The sequence below is a fragment of the Papaver somniferum genome, chromosome 5, assembly GCF_003573695.1.
Source record: "Papaver somniferum cultivar HN1 chromosome 5, ASM357369v1, whole genome shotgun sequence".
In the NCBI taxonomy this organism is placed as follows: Eukaryota; Viridiplantae; Streptophyta; class Magnoliopsida; order Ranunculales; family Papaveraceae; genus Papaver; species Papaver somniferum.
The window spans coordinates 154,204,103-154,226,690 of record NC_039362.1 but is presented as its reverse complement, the minus strand read 5'-3'; the positions used below and the strand labels follow the sequence as shown (position 1 = coordinate 154,226,690).

The 22,588-nt window shown below is 38.7% G+C and overlaps 1 protein-coding gene and 1 pseudogene across 1 annotated transcript; both read right to left on the bottom strand.

The window, feature by feature from the left end:
• Positions 1–416: 416 nt before the first annotated feature.
• Positions 417–4,768, bottom strand: LOC113283262 (putative F-box protein At2g02030). The gene is made up of 3 exons (XM_026532463.1): positions 4,599–4,768; positions 2,811–4,459; positions 417–850 (listed from the first exon to the last, which is right to left on the bottom strand). The coding sequence occupies exons 1-3, from the start codon at positions 4,623–4,625 to the stop codon at positions 814–816; spliced, it is 1,713 nt and encodes a 570-aa protein (XP_026388248.1). The 5' UTR covers positions 4,626–4,768; the 3' UTR covers positions 417–813.
• A 3,955-nt stretch (positions 4,769–8,723) lies between these two features.
• LOC113283266 lies at positions 8,724–8,936 on the bottom strand (annotated as a pseudogene).
• Between the last annotated feature and the right edge of the window lie 13,652 nt (positions 8,937–22,588).

Here is a 22,588-nt window from a genome sequence, read left to right as displayed (position 1 = left end):
AAGTTCTCTATAACTCTCTTCAAGGTTTGAACATCACTTACTCTCAGTCTCAAGGCTTTCAACCCTCAAGTTTCCATTACAAGGTAACAGGTTCTTGTCAAGATTTTCTCCATCATTACACTTCCAATAAACCAAATAAATCAATAAACAATTTCCCGTCCATATTAACAGGTTCTTTTTACCCCCCAAACGGTTTATCAGAACTTGAAAAAGCTCTTTTTCCACGACCACCTGGGTGTTCAATTTGTTTGTTTGTTTGCTTGCCATAATGTTTTTAAAGGTCTGCAAAATCACGACAATCAGCCACTACACCAAGCAAACAACAGTCAGGGTGTAACAAGCAACATTTAGGGTAGCCAAGGAAAAATCTGTACATCGACAAGATTCCCGGAAAATAGAGACCCAACAGAAACCAAGACTTGAACACCACCATTGTACTACCAGTTTATAACTTTAAAGTTTAAAAACAAAAGAACAGCATGCGTAGAGGACAAAATAATCTAGAGTACTTGCTACATATAATTTAAGACAACCATCAGAAGAGAACCTAATGCTGACACACCAAGAGAACATATTGTTGACAGTGAGAACCCCAGACTAATCCAACGATCAATCACCACCAACTTGTCTCTTCCAGGAGGAGTCTTCAACAATCAGTTCATCAACTCCCGAACCGCATGTGTAGAGGACAAAATAATTTAGAGCATACAAAAAAGACATACCAAGAGAACCCAATGAAGACAGTGTAACAGTAAGAGCCCAGATTGGTCCAACAATCAATCGCCACCAACTTATCTCTTCCAGGAGGAGTCTTCAACAATCAAGCTCATCAACTCCCGAACCTCTATAGCTGCTCATATGACAACAGTGGAGGCAGTAATATTAGTTTGACTTTACCGTGTTTAAGAAAAAACAATACTGCTCCAAAGAAAGGAAAAAAATGATTCAACAAGGACAGAGATATGAAGTCAAGATGTGGCTGCTGTTAGTGCAGGTACAAGGAATAACTACAGAGTTGGGATTATAATTGCTGAAATACAGGGTACAGTAGGGATGAAGAACAATCTCTATTTAGTGGAAGGGATACAATTGGTCCATGGTTTGAATTCCCAATATTTTACTATAAACAGCGAGAATATGTCAGTCGAATTTGAAAACTGCAAGGTAAGAGAGTGGCCATGTGTTGATCGTTCTACATTATTAGACTTTCTTTCTGTCACTTCATCTTTGTGAATGCACTTAATATGTCTATGCAGCTACTTCTTTCTGACAAAAATATCACAAATGCTAGGAATCTCATCTATCTTCCAGAAGAGGCTCTATTGTAGGAGGGAACCCTATCTCAATAATTGTCTGACACGCTGTATACGTGGCCCTTGCAACTCTTGTTGAAAAAAAGGTCACGGGTCTTGAAAGATTGCTGCAGTGCCTAGATGACATTTCTATCATGACCGGAGGAATCCATGTTCACAGGGAACTCTGCTATCCTCTGATAACATGGATATCTTAAGCTAATACATTTCTTTGGATTCTTAAGATCATGGCTGTAATTTGTTCCGAGCAACTCTAAATAGAGGTATCCTCTGATTACATGGATATGTTTAAGCTAATATGTTTTTTTGCTTCTAAAAAGCATTCTATAATTTGTTACCAGCAACTCTAGATAGAGCAGTTGGGCCACTTTAGGAATTAGGATGCAGTTGATAAGCATGTTTCGAGGTTTGACTCTCAGAGTATTCCTTCAAACAAAAGATCAATGTCCAAAGTAGACATGCAAACAAACCAGATGCAACAAATTCCTCAGAACAGTAGTAATCAACAGAGATCAGACCACAAAAATTCTGTGAAGTCGCTGCAATTGCTCAAAAAAGGAAGAGGGTCACAAACTATTTTGACAGGGTAACTGGAATATACAGGTTGTTACTTGCTACCAGCTATTATATGTATGTAGTTGGTTTGATAGTTTCACATTGCCTCCATAATCTGGAGTTTTACTACTCGCAAAGTCACTTATTCATAAACTCTAGCACGTGACAGGAAAGCCATAACATCGTTCAAATTGTTACTGGACGCCTAGTGTTTAAATTTTTCTACGGGAATCAAAGACAGAATATACCAACTGTAATAGCCTAGCTTAATATGAAACCAGAATGTGAAAATAGAAATATCATTATTCATCACTAAATGAGCTGTCAGTACAAAAATTGAATGTAGACTCCTCAATCCTTATGAGGATGCATTTACATACGAGTTTTAATAATATTCAATACACAAAAACATATCGATATAAGCCACTACCCAACAGTTAGTACTGAGGAAGTTTGATAAGCCGGTAAGGATTTCACCAAAAGGTCCACCATCTCCAGTTCAACCATAATTAAACATCATCTTGCAAGTAACTTAAGTCAACGTAGTCATATATCAAAGAATAACTACAGTAGAAAGGTGGGCAAAGCATAAATCTAGATACTCTGGTTAAAAAGAAGCTCATGGGTGCCTGAAAGCTTGCGGCAATACTCATGAATTTGGAGAACACAAGAGCCAATATCAAACATCGCTATTTTGACTGGATAGTATTCATGTTCATAAAGCATTCTGCTATCATGTGAAAGCATGGATATGTTTAAGCTTACATGCATTTTCGGGTTCATAAGAGCATTCTGTCAATTTTTCTAATTATAGAAGTTGGGCTATCCCAAGATAAAGTTGACAGTGAAGTTCTAGTACTTTCCGACATCAGAAAACTCTTAAGTATGCAAGTTACAGTGTCTAGGTTGTTGATATATCAAACAAAGAAACTTTCCTCTTACCTGCGCTTTTGGATGGGAAATAGGCTCTCAAAGAAAGATCCAACCGTTGATGCAGAGGAAAAACAAGGAGCTGAGGAAATCCCACTGAAATCAATTGCATTGAACGTCTTCTTTTTCCAATTATACGAATGGCATGTAGATTCAGATATCTTACAGCCAGATGTTTTCAAATAAGAGGTTAAGATTAATTGATTTGTCCCTGGAACTGGATCACAAGCAAAATCACAGCGACCTCCGCCCAAAGTGTAGGGTAGCTGAATGGAAACCTCAGTCCAAGAATTTCTTGAGTTTTTCCTGTTTCTATCTTCATTCAATACCCATAACTTAGGTGTGTAACCACTCTTTTCAAGTATACTAAATAAACCTAAGCGTCCATTTAATTCTAACAGCATGATATGGTAGAAACGAAAATTGTAATTTTCAGGTTGTTCAAAGATGTAGCTAGGGACCCTAATTGCTCTAAACTTCTCACTTCCAACATCAAATCCCACTATGAATTTTTTCTCTTTTTCACCGGCTTCAAACATTCCAAGAAACTTAGTGGTATAATAAATAGAACCATTTATATAAACTGAAGATCCGTGTAATTCTATATCATGTGGTGGTACCTCATCAATCCGTCTCCATTCATTATCTCCAACTGTCAACACCTCACAAACTACATAAGAAGGTTGCGAAGACCTCCATATACCAACCACTTTATGCTCTTTAGAGATGGGATCATATCCTAATGTGCATGTAGCCATTGCAATTTTATTAGACGCTTCAAGGTCTTGTCTACGCACATCTCTTAACAAGTTGCTTACAATCCAAGGCGTCATTTTCCGGGTACTTAAGTTAAAGATGCAAACACCGGGGTCATCTCTTATTTCACCAAAGAACCCAATTAACCCAAATACTGGCTTTAACATTAAATCAGGACCACCAAATTCAATCTCTCTTATTGTGTGAAATTTTGCTGCCGATATAGCTCCTTTATCCCCAAATACTAGACTGGCAGTCATAAATTCATATTTAGAACGATTATCAATTGAATTAGCAACGAGAAGGCATGGTCGTGCTCTAGACCGCTCAAGGTGTAGACTTATAAATCCAACATCTTCTTCAATTACTGAAAACCAATATTTGCATACAGATTTAAATCTTATCAAGCACTTTACCGGTAACCAACTGAGAATTTCCCGTGCTATAACATCTTCTTGATTATCATTAAAATTGAAAATACTAGTACTACTGAAATTGACACAACCATTACCTCTGCCCTTCTTCTCCTTAATCTCAGCTTGAAATTGCTGCTTCCTTTTCTGACCATGGGGTTTCAATTGAAAACTAGAACTAGCTGTTTTAATATCGACCTCCAATTCATTCTTCTTTTTCTGACTATGACCATGGGGTTTCAATTGAAACCTAGAAGTAGCTGTTTTAATATCAACCTCCAATTCATTCTTCTGTTTCTGACTATGACCATGGGGTTTCAATTGAAACCTAGAAGTAGCTGTTTTAATATCAACCTCCGATTCATTCTTCTTTTTCTGACTATGACCATGAGTTTGAAACCTAGAAATATTACTAGATAAGTTGTTTCCTTTCACAACCTTCTTCTTGCTGTGTGGACGTCGGCGACGCCTACCACCAATTAGTTGTGCTCCCTGTTAAGACAACTTAACAAATTAACAACTGAAAAACAAATTCAAAAGACAAGCTCAAACAAATTTTGGGGGAAAACCCAAAACGAACTTATTTGATTTCAATTGAAATTGAAAGAGAAAGGAAATTGAGATTACTTACTAAACCCAGTGGAGACGAGAATGCCATTGTTGATCTTCAATACATTAACTTATTATAAATAAATTCGAATTACAGAGTGAACCTAGGGTTTGAGGAAGAGGAACGAGAAATAAGAAGAAGAACGTGATGAGTCTAGGTTTACTGAAGAAGTAGATTGGGGATAGATAAGGTCTAGTCAAAATTAGACCAGGACAGGACTGGTGCGGTGTGGTTCAATTGTCATTAGGTCCACGTATTTATTAACACGCACATAAAGTTGATAAAAACCAAATTCTTGTTGATAAAAACCAAATTCTTGTTGATCGATGTAATTATGTATGGTTAAAAATAGTATTTAGTTTACTTGCTTTGCTGTTACTGTTTGTTTTTATACCAGATATTGGCCTATCTCTGTATCTATCTCTGAGATGTTTGGATTTTTCAAAACTCCATGGACTTGCAGAAGAGAAATACTATCCCCGCTCGGACCAAGACATAACTTTTACCAAAAGTTTATTCCAGGGAGTTTGGCGAAGGTCAATAAGCAATAAGTGACTAGTGAAGATTACTAGGTTTCTTAAGTAAATTGCTCCATACACATAATAGAGGAGGAATAGATTTCGGATGTTCCTCTTCCTGAACCTGGGTCTTCGCCTTCTATCTTCTAATGACCTTTTCATATCCTTTCATTCATGCCTATTGTGGTCGAAGCCGTTCCTATTGAGTTCAAAAGGACTTGACCAATTTGAAAGATCATTTGATGTAGTTGAAATAATTGAATTTTGGGTTGTTTGATCAAGTACCGGAAACTCAATGGAATTCATAATTGTCTCAATGTCATTTTTTTCTTCTTTTTCTTTTTATTGTCTGAATATTCAGGAGCTAAGACCATTCCAACGCTCCTTTTCGCCATGCATAAACTAAACCAACAATTAGGAACAACAAGTAGATCTACGCCAGGGGAGTTAGTTATGTGTCAAGAAAAATTAGTGCAAGAGGCCGTGGATACACTTCTTGATAATGGGATCCGCGGACAACCAATGAGGGATGGTCATAATAAAGTTTATAAGTCTTTTTCAGATGTAATTGAAGGCAAAGAAGGAAGCAACCTGCTATCTATCGATAGGCGAGAAAAGACTGCTATTGGCTGCTTCACCTATATATTCTATTATGGCCGTCTTGGAGACATCAGAGGTCCATAGCTTCATTCACTCGTTGAACCTTGGGGATAACCATTAGCCCCAATGCTAATGATACTGATACGTCAGGAAAAACCCCAATCTCTTATATGCATTTCTTTCCACTGCCCTTTTTCCACTTTCCCAGTCATTCTAGATACACTTTTAAAATATTGGATTTTCCGTTATTTAAATCGCATAATGCAGTAGATTTCAATAAGATTATGAAACATTTCGACTTATTTATCTCTTATTTTACATATAATGGATTTAATTGGACCAATACATAATTTTCTTTTAGTTTTTTTTTGGATTGAGTCTTATAGTAGGAGGTCTAGGGGTGGCTTGCCCACTAGTATAGGTCTAGTCTATAATCCCAGGGATAAACCTTTTTACACTCAAGTAATCCAACCGTGGAAAAAAGGATATGGTGGAGAACTGAACCAAGAATTCTCTTTCTTCATCATCAATCGAATCACTGTTCGCGACCCAGGATTCTATTTTATCATCAATCCAATCAGCGTTCACGTTTTTTCTTTTTCTTATCAATGAATAGAGCTTGAGTCCACCGGGTTGGGTTCTAATAATTAATGAAAGATGTTATCATATTCACAAAATTCTATTAGATGCGAAATATAGAAACCTCTTTTCTTGGTTGTATAGAACAGGTTTTTCTTCGAATTCAGAAGCAAGGTCCAAGAATTCAGAAGTGGTAGAATGACCGAATGAATACAAGATTTGGCTCGAAATATTCCTTTTTAGGAGCATTACGATCTGCAGCTCAAATGGTCTCTTATGAAGTTTCTATTGGTCTGATTCTGATTACTTGTTTATTGCTAAAAGCTTTTTCATTAGCAAAATCTCTTTCTACCGGAAAGTCAAAAAGTTTATTTTGTGCAACAAACAAATAAACAAGTATTGGAATAATCTAAATCGGTATGCCTCGATGAATTTGCTAATTAAATTGATAAGATGAACGATGCCTTCTAAGCAATGAAAACAATACGTCATCAAAAAATTTCTGACTCGGCCTGGCTTCAGGTGCCAACCATAGTCAACAAGGTTGAAACTTCCTGGAAAAAGTAGAGTATACTAGGGCGTTTGAGAGAACCATGTCGAAGGAACTCGGAAAAATGGCCCCGTAACTTCGGGAGAAGGGGTGCTCTCCTATGAATTAGGAAACCGGGACTTACTATCTCGATAAGTAAGAAATTGGATTTCTCCAGGAAGGTCTGAATATAAAAAACAATTGATATAGAATTGGTAAGGCTAGCCCTTGTCATGAGGCCACTATATATGCATGTCTTTTCCGCCTGGACTCTCAATCTTTTGCTTCTCGGGAATGCTGATTTCGGGAGATGCCCGCCCAAAATACCATGGACGATCGTTAGGTATTTGTAAAGGAAAAGAGTCATTCTCGTAAGCTTCAAAGCACGTACCTTTCACTCATGCTTTGGTCTTCCTGTTCTGAGCCTGGTCGTGCCGTTGAAGCAGCTGTCATCGGCTGATCTCCTTGTGGTGAAAGCAATTTATTCGGCTACATTCATGTTAAGTCTGGTCGCTCGGGTCATTGTACCTTTTGATTATGGTATGGTATTGTCATATATGAACAAGGAGTAGCAAACGGGTCTGCAGGTTCGCCAATCATTGACGGTTCTAGAACTGAACCCATCATCTGAAGGATTTTCGCTTTCTTCATTGACAAGCCATGACTTTCTTGACTTTTCTTATTGCATTTATTCTCTTGACTTTTCTTATTGTATTTCTTCCCTTTTTCTTTCCTTTAGTACGAGATGGCTGAACACCTCGCGATGCTTACACCTCTCGCCTCTGCTAAATACTTTATAAAGAGATTGGAGCTGTTACCTCCACAGAACGTGGCCATTCGTGACTATTTGGCAAATCTCACCTCTTCTTTTCTTCTTGTTCTTTGCGATTCTTCCTCTTTTAGGACTTGTTGGAAAATGGATTCATGTTATTTTGCTTACAGTTGCGCACTCGAGAGAACTAATATCCCTTGCCAGACATGCCAACAAGCAACGACTCCTACCTATAAAGCCGTTGCGCGTTAGCACGTGCATACGTTTTCTTGGCCCTCTCTGATTCGATCCAGCCACAGGTTCCCCTACGGCTACCTTGTTACGACTTCACCCCAGTCGAAGACCGGTGCTTTTTAACAGTAGGCATCTTGCCAGGAAGTTGGGTGGGCCTATCATGAATTAGGCATCCTCTGTCTTACCGCGGCTGCTGGCACAAAGTTAGCCGATGCTTATTCCCAAGATACCGTCATTGCTTCTTCTCCGGGAAAAGAAGTTCATGACCCGTGGGCCTTCTATCTCCACACGGCATTGCTCCGTCAGGCTTTCGACCATTGCGGAAAGGGATATAACTCAGCAGTAGAGTGTCACCTTGATGTGGTGGAAGTCATCAGTTCGAGTATGATTATCCCTAAAACCAATGTGAGTTATTCTATTTTGGCTTGCCCTCCCACCCAAATCTCTATTGAATAAAGTAGATTGTTGCTAGGATTTCATGCATATAGTTGTAGAATTTCAGTATCAATGCAAAACTCTGAGAATTTTTCGTCCTTACCAGAGCGGTACAAGATATTGTTTGAATTCTTGGAGCGTGAAAAAATAAATTCACGGATGGGCTAAACCGAAGTAACCGCGGAGCTAGAAGCGAGGGCCACGGTGAAAGGTGTTGTTACAGAGAAGTGGATTCCTTCTTGAAGAAAGGGCCAGCGTCACGTGCTTAGCAAGCAAAGTGGGATTCAATTTCAAAGCAAAAGAGTATATGAGAGATTACGCTATTTTTATTATCTTATACCCAATCTAGGTGCTTCAATCCTCTCATCAAGTAGTGAAAGCTGCGAGTCTTGTTCGGTTACCACTTTCCACTATGGGAACTAACTATGAACCTCCTATCTTCTCTCTTTATACATCAACTAGGATCCCCTACTCTCTAGTTAGCATCTGGCACGAGATGACAAAGAGAGATTTTCATCTATAGATGAACAACGAAATGACGTAGCTATTGTTGGCATTGCTTTTTTTTTTCTCTCCTTTCCTATTAGCGAGTTCCGATCCTTTTGTTCTCAATTTCTTCGTTCACACCGAAACGTTGCAGAATCAAACCCTGTATTACAATATCATATATTAATTATACATCCTCCTTGCATATATGCCGGTGACAGTTATATGATTCCAGAAGATGATTCAGAATTGGGTCAATCACGTTTATTAGAAGTGGACAATAGAGTGGTAGTGCCAGCCATAATGGGTCGTTTCGAATTTCGAGATTTGTTTAAAATAGTCATTAAATTCATTGAGAATAATGGTTTAAATGCTTAGTCTATTTGTGGAGGAGCGGGCCGGGAGACAAGACCTAGCTTTAGGTCAATACGCGGTGCTGCTCATAGAAGGGCGCATGTAACAAATCCTTATTAAGTCATGGTCTTTTAAGGGCTTACGGGCCAGGCGTCTCTCTGACCTGATAACTGGGTAAGTTTCTTTTTTGTCAACCCAGGACGAATGGTCGTTCCTAAAAGAGACGATTTGAACCACTGACACGTAATCTTCGGCAGAAGGGTCAACCAGTAACATCCAGAACTGAAAGCAGAATGTAATAGCTCGACAGAATGAAATTATGAGATGTTTGTCTTCGACTATGTCTACTGTGAGTAACTATACCAACCATCCTTACTAGTGTATAATCCTTTTTTATAGAGTCCGTTCGCTGAGTGATGCTAGTCAGAATTGGCTAGGTATAATGAAGAAAGCACTATGTCATATTGGTCAGTAGATGCTAAATTGAATGATCATAGTGTTCGTTAGTAGATTAGCTCCAAGACCATATTCTGAAGTCAAAAGTGTAGGAACTCATTAAAGTAGAGATTCTTATGGTGAAAGTTAGTGGAGATGAAAGATCTCCAGAAATTCTTATCTCATTCCATTCCAGCGGCACGCAGAAGGACGCTTTTAGCTTCTCTATTCGATTCATAAAAGGAACTTTGCCCCGCTTCGATCTGTCTGTTTCCCCGCTTATTTACCAATTTTTTTTGAAAGGCCTGTCTTCTCGGCTATTACTAGAAAAGTAATTGTTCGCTCGCCGCTACTACGGGAATCGCTTTTGCTTTCTTTTTCTATGGCTACTAAGATGTTTCAGTTTTCCCGACACTTCTAAAGAGAGGAGTGATTCAATCTTGAGTTCAAGGTTTGGTTGATGAAGGATTTGCTGATAGCGTTATCGGAAGTGCAAGTGGAGGCCCATTATTCATAGTTCTCGCATTGACAGGTCTGGAATTAGGAGTATCTATTTCACAAGCTTATGTTTCTACGATCTTGATCTGTATCTACTTGAATGATGTTGTACCCTAGCAGCCTATTCTGTAGCAGCTGATTCAAGACCAGCCGATTAAATTGCAGCTACTTCAAAAAAACTGGTGTGAAAACACAGAGTGATCCAGAACAGTATGAAATCTATGGTGTCACCCAATAGCGCTTACGTAAGAAAGCAATTCTTTCGATTGACGAGATGAATTTCTTTCTTGTCCCACAAGGAAGGTCTGAAAGAACTCATATGTCCTACATGTGAGGGAGTCGACTGAACATCTCATCCATTGGCGGGAATTTCGCCCGCCCCTAAAAACGAGCTCACTAAATTTACCCTCATTGATATATTGTTTCATCGAAATCCAATTCAAATTACGATGTCATTTTCTGCTCTTGCTTCACCACCAAGCCCTGCTGATGCACCTAGCGCTGAACCCATTCCACTAATACAGGGTACCTATCAACCAAAGAGGAATCCTTCCAGTAGTATCGGCCATTTACCCCACTTTCCTCCACATTTCATCAAGTGGTCATGCTAGAGACATAAACAACTAGGGATAATTTTGAGATGAGATCCTTCCGAGTGGGATATAGAGAATTCACACTATTCTCTCTCTGGGAACAACGGTAGGGGTCAGATTTATCCCGATGGGAGTAAGAGTAACAATACAGTCTATAATGCTACATCAGCAGGTATAGTAAGTAAAATTGTACGTAAAGAAAAAGGGGGATATGAAATAAGCATAACAGATACGTCACACGGTCACCCTCAGTGTGGTCAGCACCTAAGACTGTCGGGAAGCTAAGCTTACACTTGTTCACTTAACATTTCATCAGGTCCTCTTTCCTCCTCCCTTTTCTGCTCACTCGTACCCCATAGGGAGGAACTGACTTTCTTTCTTGTCCCACAAGGAAGGTCTGAAAGAACTCATATGTCCTACATGTGAGGGAGTCGACTGAACATCTCAGCCATTGGCGGGAATTTAGTCATTTTAGCCCTTATAAAAAGAAAACTTATTCTTGAACCTCTTTCACGCTCATGTCACGTCGAGGTACTGCATAAGGTGGTGATAGTGGAAAAGTTGACATATAAGTCACCCTTACTGTCACTCTACAGAACCGTACATGAGATTTTCACCTCATACGGCTCCTCGTACCTGTCACTATTTCGTCCTGAAGACTGATGCGACGGGAAAAATGGAATTGAGAAGCGTTGCTGACTTAACAATTAGGTTCCTCATTGGAAGAAATCAACTTTTATCATAATATAATAATCTTTTTTTGTTCGAACGAACCCATTCTTAAACAGAACTCGACTCAAGATAAGAACGCGAATAAACTCGTATAGAAAGAGAGGAGAGATTGGGGTCATGCCTAAAAGTAAAAGAAGAAGGTCCATAAGAATGGAATTATCCGGAGTTATCATCCTATTTATTACGATAAATGGACGAAACAATAGCTGGTCCAATAGCTGCTTCAGCGGCTGCAATAGCTATAACAAAAATGGAAAAAAATGTCTCATTTTATTTGACGACTATCAAATAAATCAGAAAATGTTACGCGGTCAGCAGGTGCAAGTGTAAAAGTGGGATCCGGAGCAGAGCTCACCAATCACCGAAAAAAGTTCTGATTAAGCCTGCCATAACGCGCTTGCCCGGGTGATTAGGTCCATGTAACGGTATTGATACTACTGAAAGGTGTTCTATTTGCTCGCAGTTCCCGTTTGATACCTGATAAAGAAAATATGGGTTTTCGAATCATTAGAAATAATTCATCAAATTGGTTAAATATAAAAGCGTCTGCTTCATAGAACATGAAGAAATAAAGGAGCCATTGCAATTGCCCGGAAAACTAGGCCCACCAAAGGCACAAAAATAGAGGGTAAATCAAAAGTTGTCATAGAATGGATACCTCGCACAATCCTAGTTTGAATCTTGAGAGCCCCGGTAGAAAAAGGAATGCCCAAATAACGTAGATAATCCTTCTCTATTAATGGTAGGTAAGGTCGCTAATGACTTGCTTTGGAAGAGAAAGAAAAGAAAGAATCTTTCCCGGGGAGGCTTACTTGTCTTATAGTTTAGCTTCTTTATCTGTCTTTGGTTTCATCGCTTGTTGTTTTGTCTGGTTCAATAATACTGCTTATCCTAGTGAATTTTACGGGACCACTGGGCCAGAAGCTTCTCAAGCGCAAGCATTCACCTTTCTAGTTCGAGACCAACGTCTTGGGGCTAACTCAAGAGAGGTAGGAAGTCACTCGACCAGGGAAGAGGAATGACACGTGTCCACTAGTTATACAAGTGGAAGAAAGTAAGTAACGTATACACAATTCCTTTTCGAGTAATATCCGAGAAGACAGGCCTTTCAAAAAGAAATGGTCTGGGCTTTCAGTTTAATGTTTCTATTCAGCGGCCGCGGCTATTGGCAAGAACTTATTGAATCCATCGTTTGGGCTCAAAACAAATTAAAAGTTGCTCCTTCTACTCAGCCTAGAGCCTTGAGCATTGTACAAGGACGTGTTGTAGGACCCCTGGGCTTTCGCCACATCCCTGTACTCACCTTGGTACGGTTCTTCGCTCGGTGCTTAGCTCATTTTTTTACCCCAGATATCAAACCTTAGGGAATTACTCAGAGAAAGAGAAAAGCAAACTAAATAAACAAGCTCGGCTGGATAATCAATGGTTCGCATGAGGAGTGGAGTGATTAGCGGGAATTGGAGATTTCTCGTTCGCTAAAGTCCTGTCTATATTCAAAATCATTCCAGTCAGAATCCCCTGCTTTATCAAAGCGTCGGGCTTCTCTTTCGTCTTGGTCGGAGGATAAATTACCAAACGTCTAGCATTCCCTCACGCTTGGCGCCAATGATTTTTTTATTTGAGAGAAAAAAGAAGACTATGCCTTCGCTAGATAAAATATGAATAATAAAGTAATAATAGCATGGCACTCGAACCTGAAAGAATTAGGGGCGACTAATAAGACAAAAAATAGTTATCCAAATCTAAAATGAAGTCATCTCTTATATATGATATTTCGAAATGATAATGTACTCTCAATAATCGGTAAAACTATAATTGATAGTTTATTTATGTAATCAGTAGATGTTAGGATACTCGGTTAGGTAAACTGTACATATATGGTTTGAAAGTTTTGTTGTGATGTAGTAACCAACAATCGGAGGGTAATTATTTATCATGTCGGCCGATTATAAAGTCGCCACAAAATTGAAAGTTGAAAAATTCTCAAGTTTTTCGAATTTGGGAACTAACATGATCGGTAGATTAAGAGTTAACATGTCTCTCGATTATGAAGTTACCCCAAAATTAAGATTTGAAAAAATCTCAACTTTTTCGAATTTGGGAACCAACATAAAGGAAAATAATAGTTTGGTCCTTTTTTAGATGGGTCCATGTCAGTTTAGTCCTTTGGTCAAACGCCGTTACTTTTTGGTCCATAATTATTTTAAAAATATTAAAGGGACCAAAGTACCCTTCCGTGTCAACTTTACTTATTTTATTGTAGCAGTTCATTCTTCAAAATGAACTCTTGTTAATTTCTACATATTTGTTTTTCAGAAATCACCTATATAAACCAGAGTTCATTCCAGAAATGAACTCATGTAAAAACCTAAAAATTCAGAGTTCATTCCAAAAATGAACTCCATATAAAAACCTAAAAAAACAGAGTTCATTTTCAAGAATGAACTCCATATAAAAAGCTAAGAAAACAGAGTTCATTCCAGAAATAAATTCCATATGAAAGCTAAGAAAACAGAGTTCATTCCAGAAATGAACTCCATATAAAAACCTAAGAAAAACAGCATTCATTCCAGAAATGAACTCCATATAAAAACCTAGGAAAACAGAGTTCAGAAATGAACTCCATAAAAAAACCTAAGAAAACAGAGTTCATTCCAGAAATGAACTCCACATAAAAGCCTAAAAAAACAGAGTTCATTCCAGAAATGAACTCCATATAAAACCTAAGAAAAACAGAGTTCATTCCAGAAATGAACTCCATATAAAAACCTAAATAAACATAGTTCATTCCAGAATGAACTCCATATAAAAACCTTAAAAAATAGAGTTAATTTATGGAATGAACTGCAACATCATCATCTCCATCATCTTCGTTGTCTTCAACAGCTGCAGAAAATGGTGAAGATGACGAACTCTGTAATCAAAACAGCAGCAACGGTCCATTTTTCTTCGTCATCTTTATTGCAGCAGCAGCAACACAATGAACTCTATCATCATCAGCAACAACAGTTCATTCAAAAATCATTATCTTCTTCTTCATCGTCGTCGTCGTCGTCTTTAAGAAAACATCTGTATTCATCATCACCAACATGAGCGCAACAACGTATTCAACAATAACAACATCAACAGATCTAGATTTGCAAAACAAATCAAGAAAACAGAGAAAAAGAAGAGAGAAAAGAAAACAGATCAACAGTAGCAACATCATCGTCTACAAATCAAAGAAAAAATTTGTATTAATCATTACCAACATGCGTTCGTATTCATCTTCATCAACACACCATTGCTGCAGCAGCATGAAGAAAAAAAAGAGAGAGAGAAATTCTAGATTTGAAAATATATTAGGAGAAAAAGTCAATCTGAGAATGATTTCTTCTCTCTTACTTTTCCACTATTTATATGGTCCTTATCCAAAAGGGTATTTCTGCCACTACATGATGACAATTACATCATCCATGACATCACCCTAGGACCAAACTATAATTTGTATTTCCAAAAAGGACCAAACAGACATTTGACTGGGTGAACTGGACTAGAATCTCTCTAATATATTATTCCTAGGACGTAATGATATTTCCTACCCAACATAATTGGTAGCTTATGAAATTCACCTTACCTAGAGATTTTAAACCCTAAGTCAATCGGTAGACAAAGAGAAAATGATATTATCCCATTATTAGGGTTTTTTGTACAAAAGAACTTTGATATGAAACCACGATGATCGTTAGGAAATGTTATAAATTTCACTTCCGATTGTGGACCAGTTTGACAAATTTTTGGAAAAGTCACCAGAATCGGTATAGTTCAGGTTCATAATTTTTCTACCGCATATATTTGACAATTTTTTGAAAATTTAACACAATCGGCAGGTAAGGTTGATAGTTATCCTCTGATTATTGTGAAAAAATCAGCAGTTTCAGGTAATGAAGTAATAGTCATTACTCAAAATACATTCATAATCCATAAACTTAAGAACATATAATCTAAAACAAGTATCTAAAACAACATAATCTGAAAGAGACTGTTAAAACCACATAATCTAGAACATCGAACAACACATTAAGATCTAGTTTTCTTCTGAGCATTCTTAGCTAAAGTTTTAGAACGCTTAACACGACCCGCATTATCACCAGCATCACCTTCATCTTCCTCAATATTTTCTTCATTAACAGAACTTGAAGAAGCCTGAGATCTTTTGTTCATCTTCGATGTTTTTTCTTGGGATGGTTCTTCGCCACTTTCTCCCCAAACTTAACTACATACTCTTCATTATCAACATTATCAATCTGCTCTCTGTGCATTTTTATCTTCTCAATTGGCACAAGCACTCCAGCCATTATGCAATTAGCGCACCATTTCGACAAAGACTTGAACTTATTCACCTGTTTTTTAATGACAAAACATCAAATGGAGAGTAAAAAAATGAGTCGTAATATTAAAGTGAAAAGATATAATAATATGCACCAGTCTATCATAACCTTCTGGTTTTTCTTTGATGATACAATAGTAAACGGAAGTCGACGAGGTCGTCTTTTCTTTAAGTTCACGGATAACACAAAGATGAGACTGCTCTCGGTACCACTCCATGTATCCTGGAGCATTTTCACCACCTCGGTTGACATGTCTCCCAGTGTTCACCAAGAAGTTCATCTTATCACCCCAATGGTCAATATCATTATATTAGATGGTGTATTAGAGTAAACTACCTTGATGGTGTCAGTATTATACTCAATATGCTACATGTCCGACTTGAACTTTCCAGTTACGTCATGTCATGGTACTCCTTGTCCAAAACCGTGTTGTCACATTACCATTGAGACATTGTACATCATATAACCTGTGGGGTGCCACAATGGTTCAAAATTGAGGGAAAACTCGGAACGATCCGCTATATGTCCACTAGCTCGGTCTTCCTTGTATGGATCAAGACATACCTCTGAGGACTTCATCGCGTCTAATTTCTCCCTCAAGTTAATCAATTGCTGCTCCTTTTTCCTTGAAAAGTTATCGTTGAACATGTACTTTTTTCCCTCGGTGTACCTTTCTCCCAATCTGGCTTCTCTACGGCCAATTTCTGACGAGGATAGTGGTCATAGATCCGTGTTTACATAGATGTCAAACCAACTATTATAAATTGATTCTTGAATTAGATAAAGAAAAAAACATAACGATCAAAGGATTAATAGAGTTGATGAAATACCTAGAATAGACTCATGTTGCTGGAAATTTGGATAGTTTTATGACTCAACGCCTTCTCAAGTCTTCCATAAATAATGCATGGCATGCGCATGCCGTGCCCCAGGAGTAGTCTGCGACCTTATTGAGATGATGCAATATTTGTAGAAGGCTGGCGGCTGCTCGGCTTCCACTAGCATTGGGGAATATAACACATCCCAATACACATAGGATATATGCGGTGGCGGAGGCATCCAGTTCGGCATCAATTAACGTTCATTTCTCTTCTTTCTCCAAAGTGCCTGCGAACATCTTCACCAACTGACTCATGTTGAACTATCTAAAGCACTTATTGAGCTCGATGTCCGATGTCTCTTTATCCCAACCAAAACACTTGACACAAATCATAAAGTTGTGCCTAACTTAACTTCTTTGTGTAGTTATACTTGACAGTTACAGTATGGACATTGAGATTAAGAATCTGCTTCACATCATCTAGAGTAATGGTCATCTCCCCAAACGCCATATGAAAGGTGTCAGGCTTGGGAAGGCCAAAATCCGGTGTGGCGCAAAGTGTAGTGTTACACAGCTCAAGTGACGGTTATGGGTTGGTGAGAGCTTCACAACCATGCCAAACACGGGATACAAAGAGAGAACGGTTGTAAAGGGAGTTTATGACCATGGGAGAAGGTTTCCAACTGCAAAAAGACAGGTGTTGGATGATTGGTGCGAGTTGGAGAAGAACTAGCAAGTTAGCACAGTTATTGGCAGTTATGCAACTGCTCCATGGGACAGATGGATTTTCCTGGCGTGTATAAGTACTCCTAAGGCAGGGTAAATTCGGCAGGCTAGCACATGAGTGTGTGACTCAAATTGAGAGTGATTTTGGAAGGTTAAGGCTTGGTTCAAGGTGAACAAGTCTGTGCAGGTCCCTAAGTGGGAAAATCTTGTATATCTTCCCTTTGATGCAATAAAATGAGATGATTGTGCCATGTTCTAAGTGTTCTTAGTTGGATGATTGTTGTTACCAAAGTATGACATGAATTGAATGCATTATGGGGTGCATTTGAGAATTTTAAGTAAAGAGAAAGAAGAGTAAAGGCTTCCGCTAGTGAACTGAAGAGTTAGTTGTTTGCATTGGTGCAAACTTATGAGGCTGAAGTGCAGGTATGCGAAGTTTTATTTGCAGAACCACTGTACTTCCGGGTTACACTTTCGTAGAAAATATCTGGGATGTTTGAAGGTGTGATAGTTCGGGCATCAGAGATTTATTTGATACACAGTTCAAGTGTATTTTTTGGATAATACGCTGATATTTCTTTCTCTTTGAAGCTATTTTCCTGTGAGCACGTAAGTTGTTGCATCGTATCCAGAAAGTTTTCATTAGAAATGGGTTCTAATGGCATGGTGATTAACGAAGAACTACCGGGTTCATTTGATCAACTAGAGGATTACGGTGATCTTGGCAATATGACCATTGACATTGGTGCAAAAGGCCTTGATATTCCTCTTATTACTGAAGATAGTGGAAGACTAGATTTACTTGAAGGAAGAACGTCAGATTGTTTTAAAGAGTTTGATGAAAGGGTAGGTGCAGTCGAAGACAAGGTGTCGATGCAACCCTGTTGAATTGCGATACCAATGCTGAAGTGACTGAATTGAAGGAGAAATTCAGTGACATAAAGAGTATACTAACAAGTCATGCGATGCAAATGTCAGAAGAGATGGAAAATATTCGCAAGTTAATCAGTGATGTCATGTTTGCAGGGGCAAAGGTGCATGGAGAAAGAGCTGATCTTATCTCCAAGCCAAGAGTTTACGCTAGTTACAGAAATGCTAGAGAAATTGAGAATTTCTTATATGACGTTGAGGCATACTTTGAGTCGAATGAGACTGGGGAAGGACAAAAGGTAACTCTCGCAGGCAATTACCTTGGTAGTGATGCAAAGGTTTGGTGGAGAACTATGCTTCAAGAAGATGAAGCTGCTGGTTATACCAATCCTATGTCATGGAATGACATGAAAGATTGACTGAGATGTCAGTTCTGGCCAAGAAATGGTGCTTGGTAAGAAAGAGAAAGTTTTCGTAGGCTACAAATGACGGGTACACCACATGTCTATGCTGGGAACTTCCTTGCATTGGTGCAAGAAGTACGTGGCATGAGTGAAGATGATCAGATGTTCCAATTTCTGAGTGGCGCGAGTTCGCAGGTTGTTGTTGAACTCAAGAGGTGCAAAATTCAGAATATCCAGATGGATATTCAAGCGACAAGAGAGCTTGCCCGTTGCACAACGAATGAAGATGTCCAAAGCTGTGAAGGTAAGGCCAATGTAAAGGGAAAATCTGTTGGCAGCATGTGTAAGCATGAACCAAAGGAAGATGAACTATTCTCTTCTGCCCGGAAGTATAGGGGATGTTTCATTTGCAAAGGTTTGCATTTCTCAAGAAGCTGTCCACTCGAGGCGCAACTCAATACATCAGTTGGGAATGACTATATGAGTCATTCTGGCAAGACTCGTGAAGGACGAAGTGAAGGCTCAAGGAAAAGGCCACGCCGCAAAGTTGTTGCACACTTCGACAAAGGTAGAAACTAAGCCAAAAAAAAAGAAGGTGTGTTGATGTCTCCTTTGGAAACACCTAGTGCAAAAAATAAGGCATTTTCTGATCTTATTTGGCATAGATTTAGTTTGTTGGTTGTTGCAAACTCAGTGTATAGAGTTTGGTTGTACATACTTTTATTTGAGTTTTCAAGTTTGTATATAATTTTCTTTAGTGTAAGCAAGTTGCTTTGTTAATGAAGTTTTAGCTTTCCAAAAGTGATCGGTGGATCAATCATGTAATGGTACATGATCTTGTCATGTAAGAGCATTAATGGATGAAGGTGTTTTCGTTTATAAAGTCTTGCCTCTTTATTTACAATGTAAAGCTAGTTCATGGGGAGATGTTGCAAGTAGCATACTTATCCTAACGTATGCAGTGGCAAGATAAGTTGAAAGCTAATAAGCAAAGCATAGGAAAAGGGTCCTAGTTGATGTAGAAATGATGTTGCTGTTTGGGGATTGCAATATGGCATGATGGCAGATGGGCGGCGACAATGCAAGCAAGTTAGAAATCATTTCATCAGCAAGCATGAGTTGGGTAGAACTCATGGCCTAATAGAAATATGCACACGCTTTCCAAGAAACATGCAATGCAGTTCAAAGAAATAGTTGAAGACTTATTGGCTTTGAAGACGATGCATATGGGCAGCTAAAAGGTTAGCTTATGTTATGTCCAAGAGAGAGTTAGTCACAGTTGCGGAGATGGGCTGTGCGACTCAATAGTTTTGCTTTAGTGGCTTAAGCAAGGTAAACTTGCAAGTTCAGTTAGGATATGCAATATGGCATAAGTATAAAGAGTATATACTTAGTGGACAAATCCAGAGAAATTAGTTCTTGGATGTCGTTGGCACGAACATAATTTGTCAAGGCATGAAGTGGCAGATTTGGGTATTCTGTGCGTGAGAAAACCCTATGCACTTTGTGACATGTTTAACGAAGAGGCATGTAAGACAACAGTCCAAAGGCGGGTTTCCAGCAAAGCTGATTGAAAATGAAGCCAAGTCGTTTTTAAGTCCTTGTCATGTTGGATATGCTGAAAAAGGCAAAGTCGGGAGGTGAAAGACTATGGAAATGATCTTGGTGATCAAGTTGAGAAGAATCATTCTGTGCGTACACTTAGGCGTAAATGATTCGAGGAGAAATTCATGACAAATTTGGAGGAATTGGCTAAAGAAGAATTTCAGGTTGCATTTGGGTATTGATGCATGATTTGAGTAGCAGCTGAAGCGTAGTGCACAACGCTAATATGTGACTCAAGTATATGAGATCAATGGAAAATGAGTAAAGCTAAGTGGTGTTGATGTTAAAGCATGTAAGTTGGCGAAGGCGATTGCAAAGGCCAACAAAGGAATGCTAAATTTCAGAAGAGGTTCTGAAAGTGCATGCGACAAAGGTTAAGATAAGTATAGTGTTTATACTGGGTCGCGTTCAATGAGGGCGTTAAACAGATTAGGTGGGGGAGGTATATGACAGTGCTGAAAATGACGCATAATGATTACGCGTTACAGAGTTGCAGGCCAAGTCAATGTGCATCCAGAATGGCGCGACACTGCGTAGGCTGTCAAGTGTCAAGAATGGCATAACCCCGCAGGGCCAATTAAGTACAAGAGCAACACTACATTGTAAATACATTTGGATACGGAATGAAGCTATTGACCGGAACAATGGAACTTCATTAAGGAAAAGGCAAGACTGGGCCAAAGTTGCAAGATACAACATGCAACATGCGAGTTGGCATGTTGGCATGTGGCATGTTGGCATGTCCGTGGAATTGAGTTAGCCCAAACTCAAGGATGATGCAAGCATGGAGAATAGACTAAGAAGGAGTCTATGCATTAGTTCAATGCCAGGCCAAAGCTTGAACAAGTGTAGACAAGTTGGTAATGCAAGAGTGGCATTGGCATTGTCATGCGAGTTGGCAAAGTGAAGCATATGACGTAATGAATAACTAGAATGAGTTTAATGAATTGGCATTGATGCTAGTAGCATAAGAATGGTACGTGAATGAGCTTAAAGCAATAATTTGTTAGTTCCAAGGTGTCTGGCATCATATTAAGGCCAAAGTCCGTTTTGGCGCAAAGTGTAGTGCAACACAGCTCAAGTGACGGTTATGGGTTGGCTGAGAGCTTCACAAGCATGCCAAACACGCGAGACAAAGAGAGAACGGTTGTAAAGGGAGTTTATGACCGTGGGAGAAGGTTGCCAACTGTAAAAATATAGGTGTTGGATGATTGGTGCGAGTTGGAGAAGAACTGGCCAGTTAGCACAGTTATTGGCGGTTATGCAACTGATCCATGGGACAGATGGTTGTTCCTTGCGTGTACATCAGTTGTGCACGGTTTTGGCAAGTAAAGATGTTGTATAAATACTCCTAAGGAAGGTGAATTTCGACAGGCTATCACATGAGAGTGTGAGACTCAAATTGAGAGTGATTTTGTAAGGTTAAGGCTTGGTTTAAGGTGAACAAGTCTGTGCAAGTTCCTAAGTGGTAAAGTTTTGTATATCTTCCTTTTCATGCAATAAAAGTTATGATTATTCCATGTTCTGTTCTTGGCTGGATGATTTTTGTTAGCAAAGTATGGCATGAATTGAATGTATTATGAGGTGCATTTGAGAAGTTTAAGTAAAGAGAAAGAAGAGTAAAGGCTTCCGCTTGTGAACTAAAGAGTTGGCTGTTTGCATTGGTGCAAACTTATAAGGCTGAAGTGCAGGTGGGCAAAGTTTTATTGGCAGAACTACTATACTGTCGGGTTACACTTTCGCAGAAAATATCTGGGGTGTTTGAAGGTGTGACACTAACTCCAATGATTGGATGGTTTATATCACTACGGGAAAAATCATCATTGGCGACACTAGATAAGAGTTGTAGTAACCCTACGGCAACTCTATTTCATGCATTGTGGAACGGGGGTATTGTAGAAAGTCCAAGCGTTTCTACAATGCTTGACAAGAGTTGTAAAGGGTGATGTGATTTATGGTTCGACAATATTTTTCTAAAGTTGTGATTCCCTTTCGATTTTTTTTCATAACCTAACACAACTCTAGCTTGTGTTGTAAGACTATCTTGGACAACATAAGTAGGATATCGTGGAAACATATGTAACAACAATTACTAGTATTATGAATAATATTTTCACAACCCTTGTATGAATTGTCGAACTATCTTGGACAACACAGAGTTATGTTGTAAAGAAAATGTTTCACAATATCTATCTTATGTAGTTGTAAACTGGAAGATAACATCTATTAGTATTGTGAATACTCCTGTCACTATACTTCCTTGAGTTGTATAACTATTCTGAACAACTCCTACTAATGTTGCAAGATATTGATTTTACAATGATTGTCGTGGGTAGTAGAAATTTTTAACACAACACTTATTATTATTGTGAATATTACAGTCAGTACACTTGTTAGCGTTGTAGAAGATTTGTTTTTGCAATCATTTTCGTGGGTAGTAGAATTTTTTAA

What these genes read in the sequence shown, in the direction of transcription:
- LOC113283262 (XM_026532463.1), bottom strand. Translation starts at nt 4,625, where the DNA reads ATGGCATTCTCGTCTCCACTGGGTTTA. An exon ending in TCTCGTCTCCACTGGGTTTA is followed by an intron (nt 4,460 to 4,598) that starts GTAAGTAATCTC and finishes TTGTCTTAACAG; the next exon opens with GGAGCACAACTAATTGGTGG. An exon ending in TTTCCCATCCAAAAGCGCAG is followed by an intron (nt 851 to 2,810) that starts GTAAGAGGAAAG and finishes TCATATGAGCAG; the next exon opens with CTATAGAGGTTCGGGAGTTG.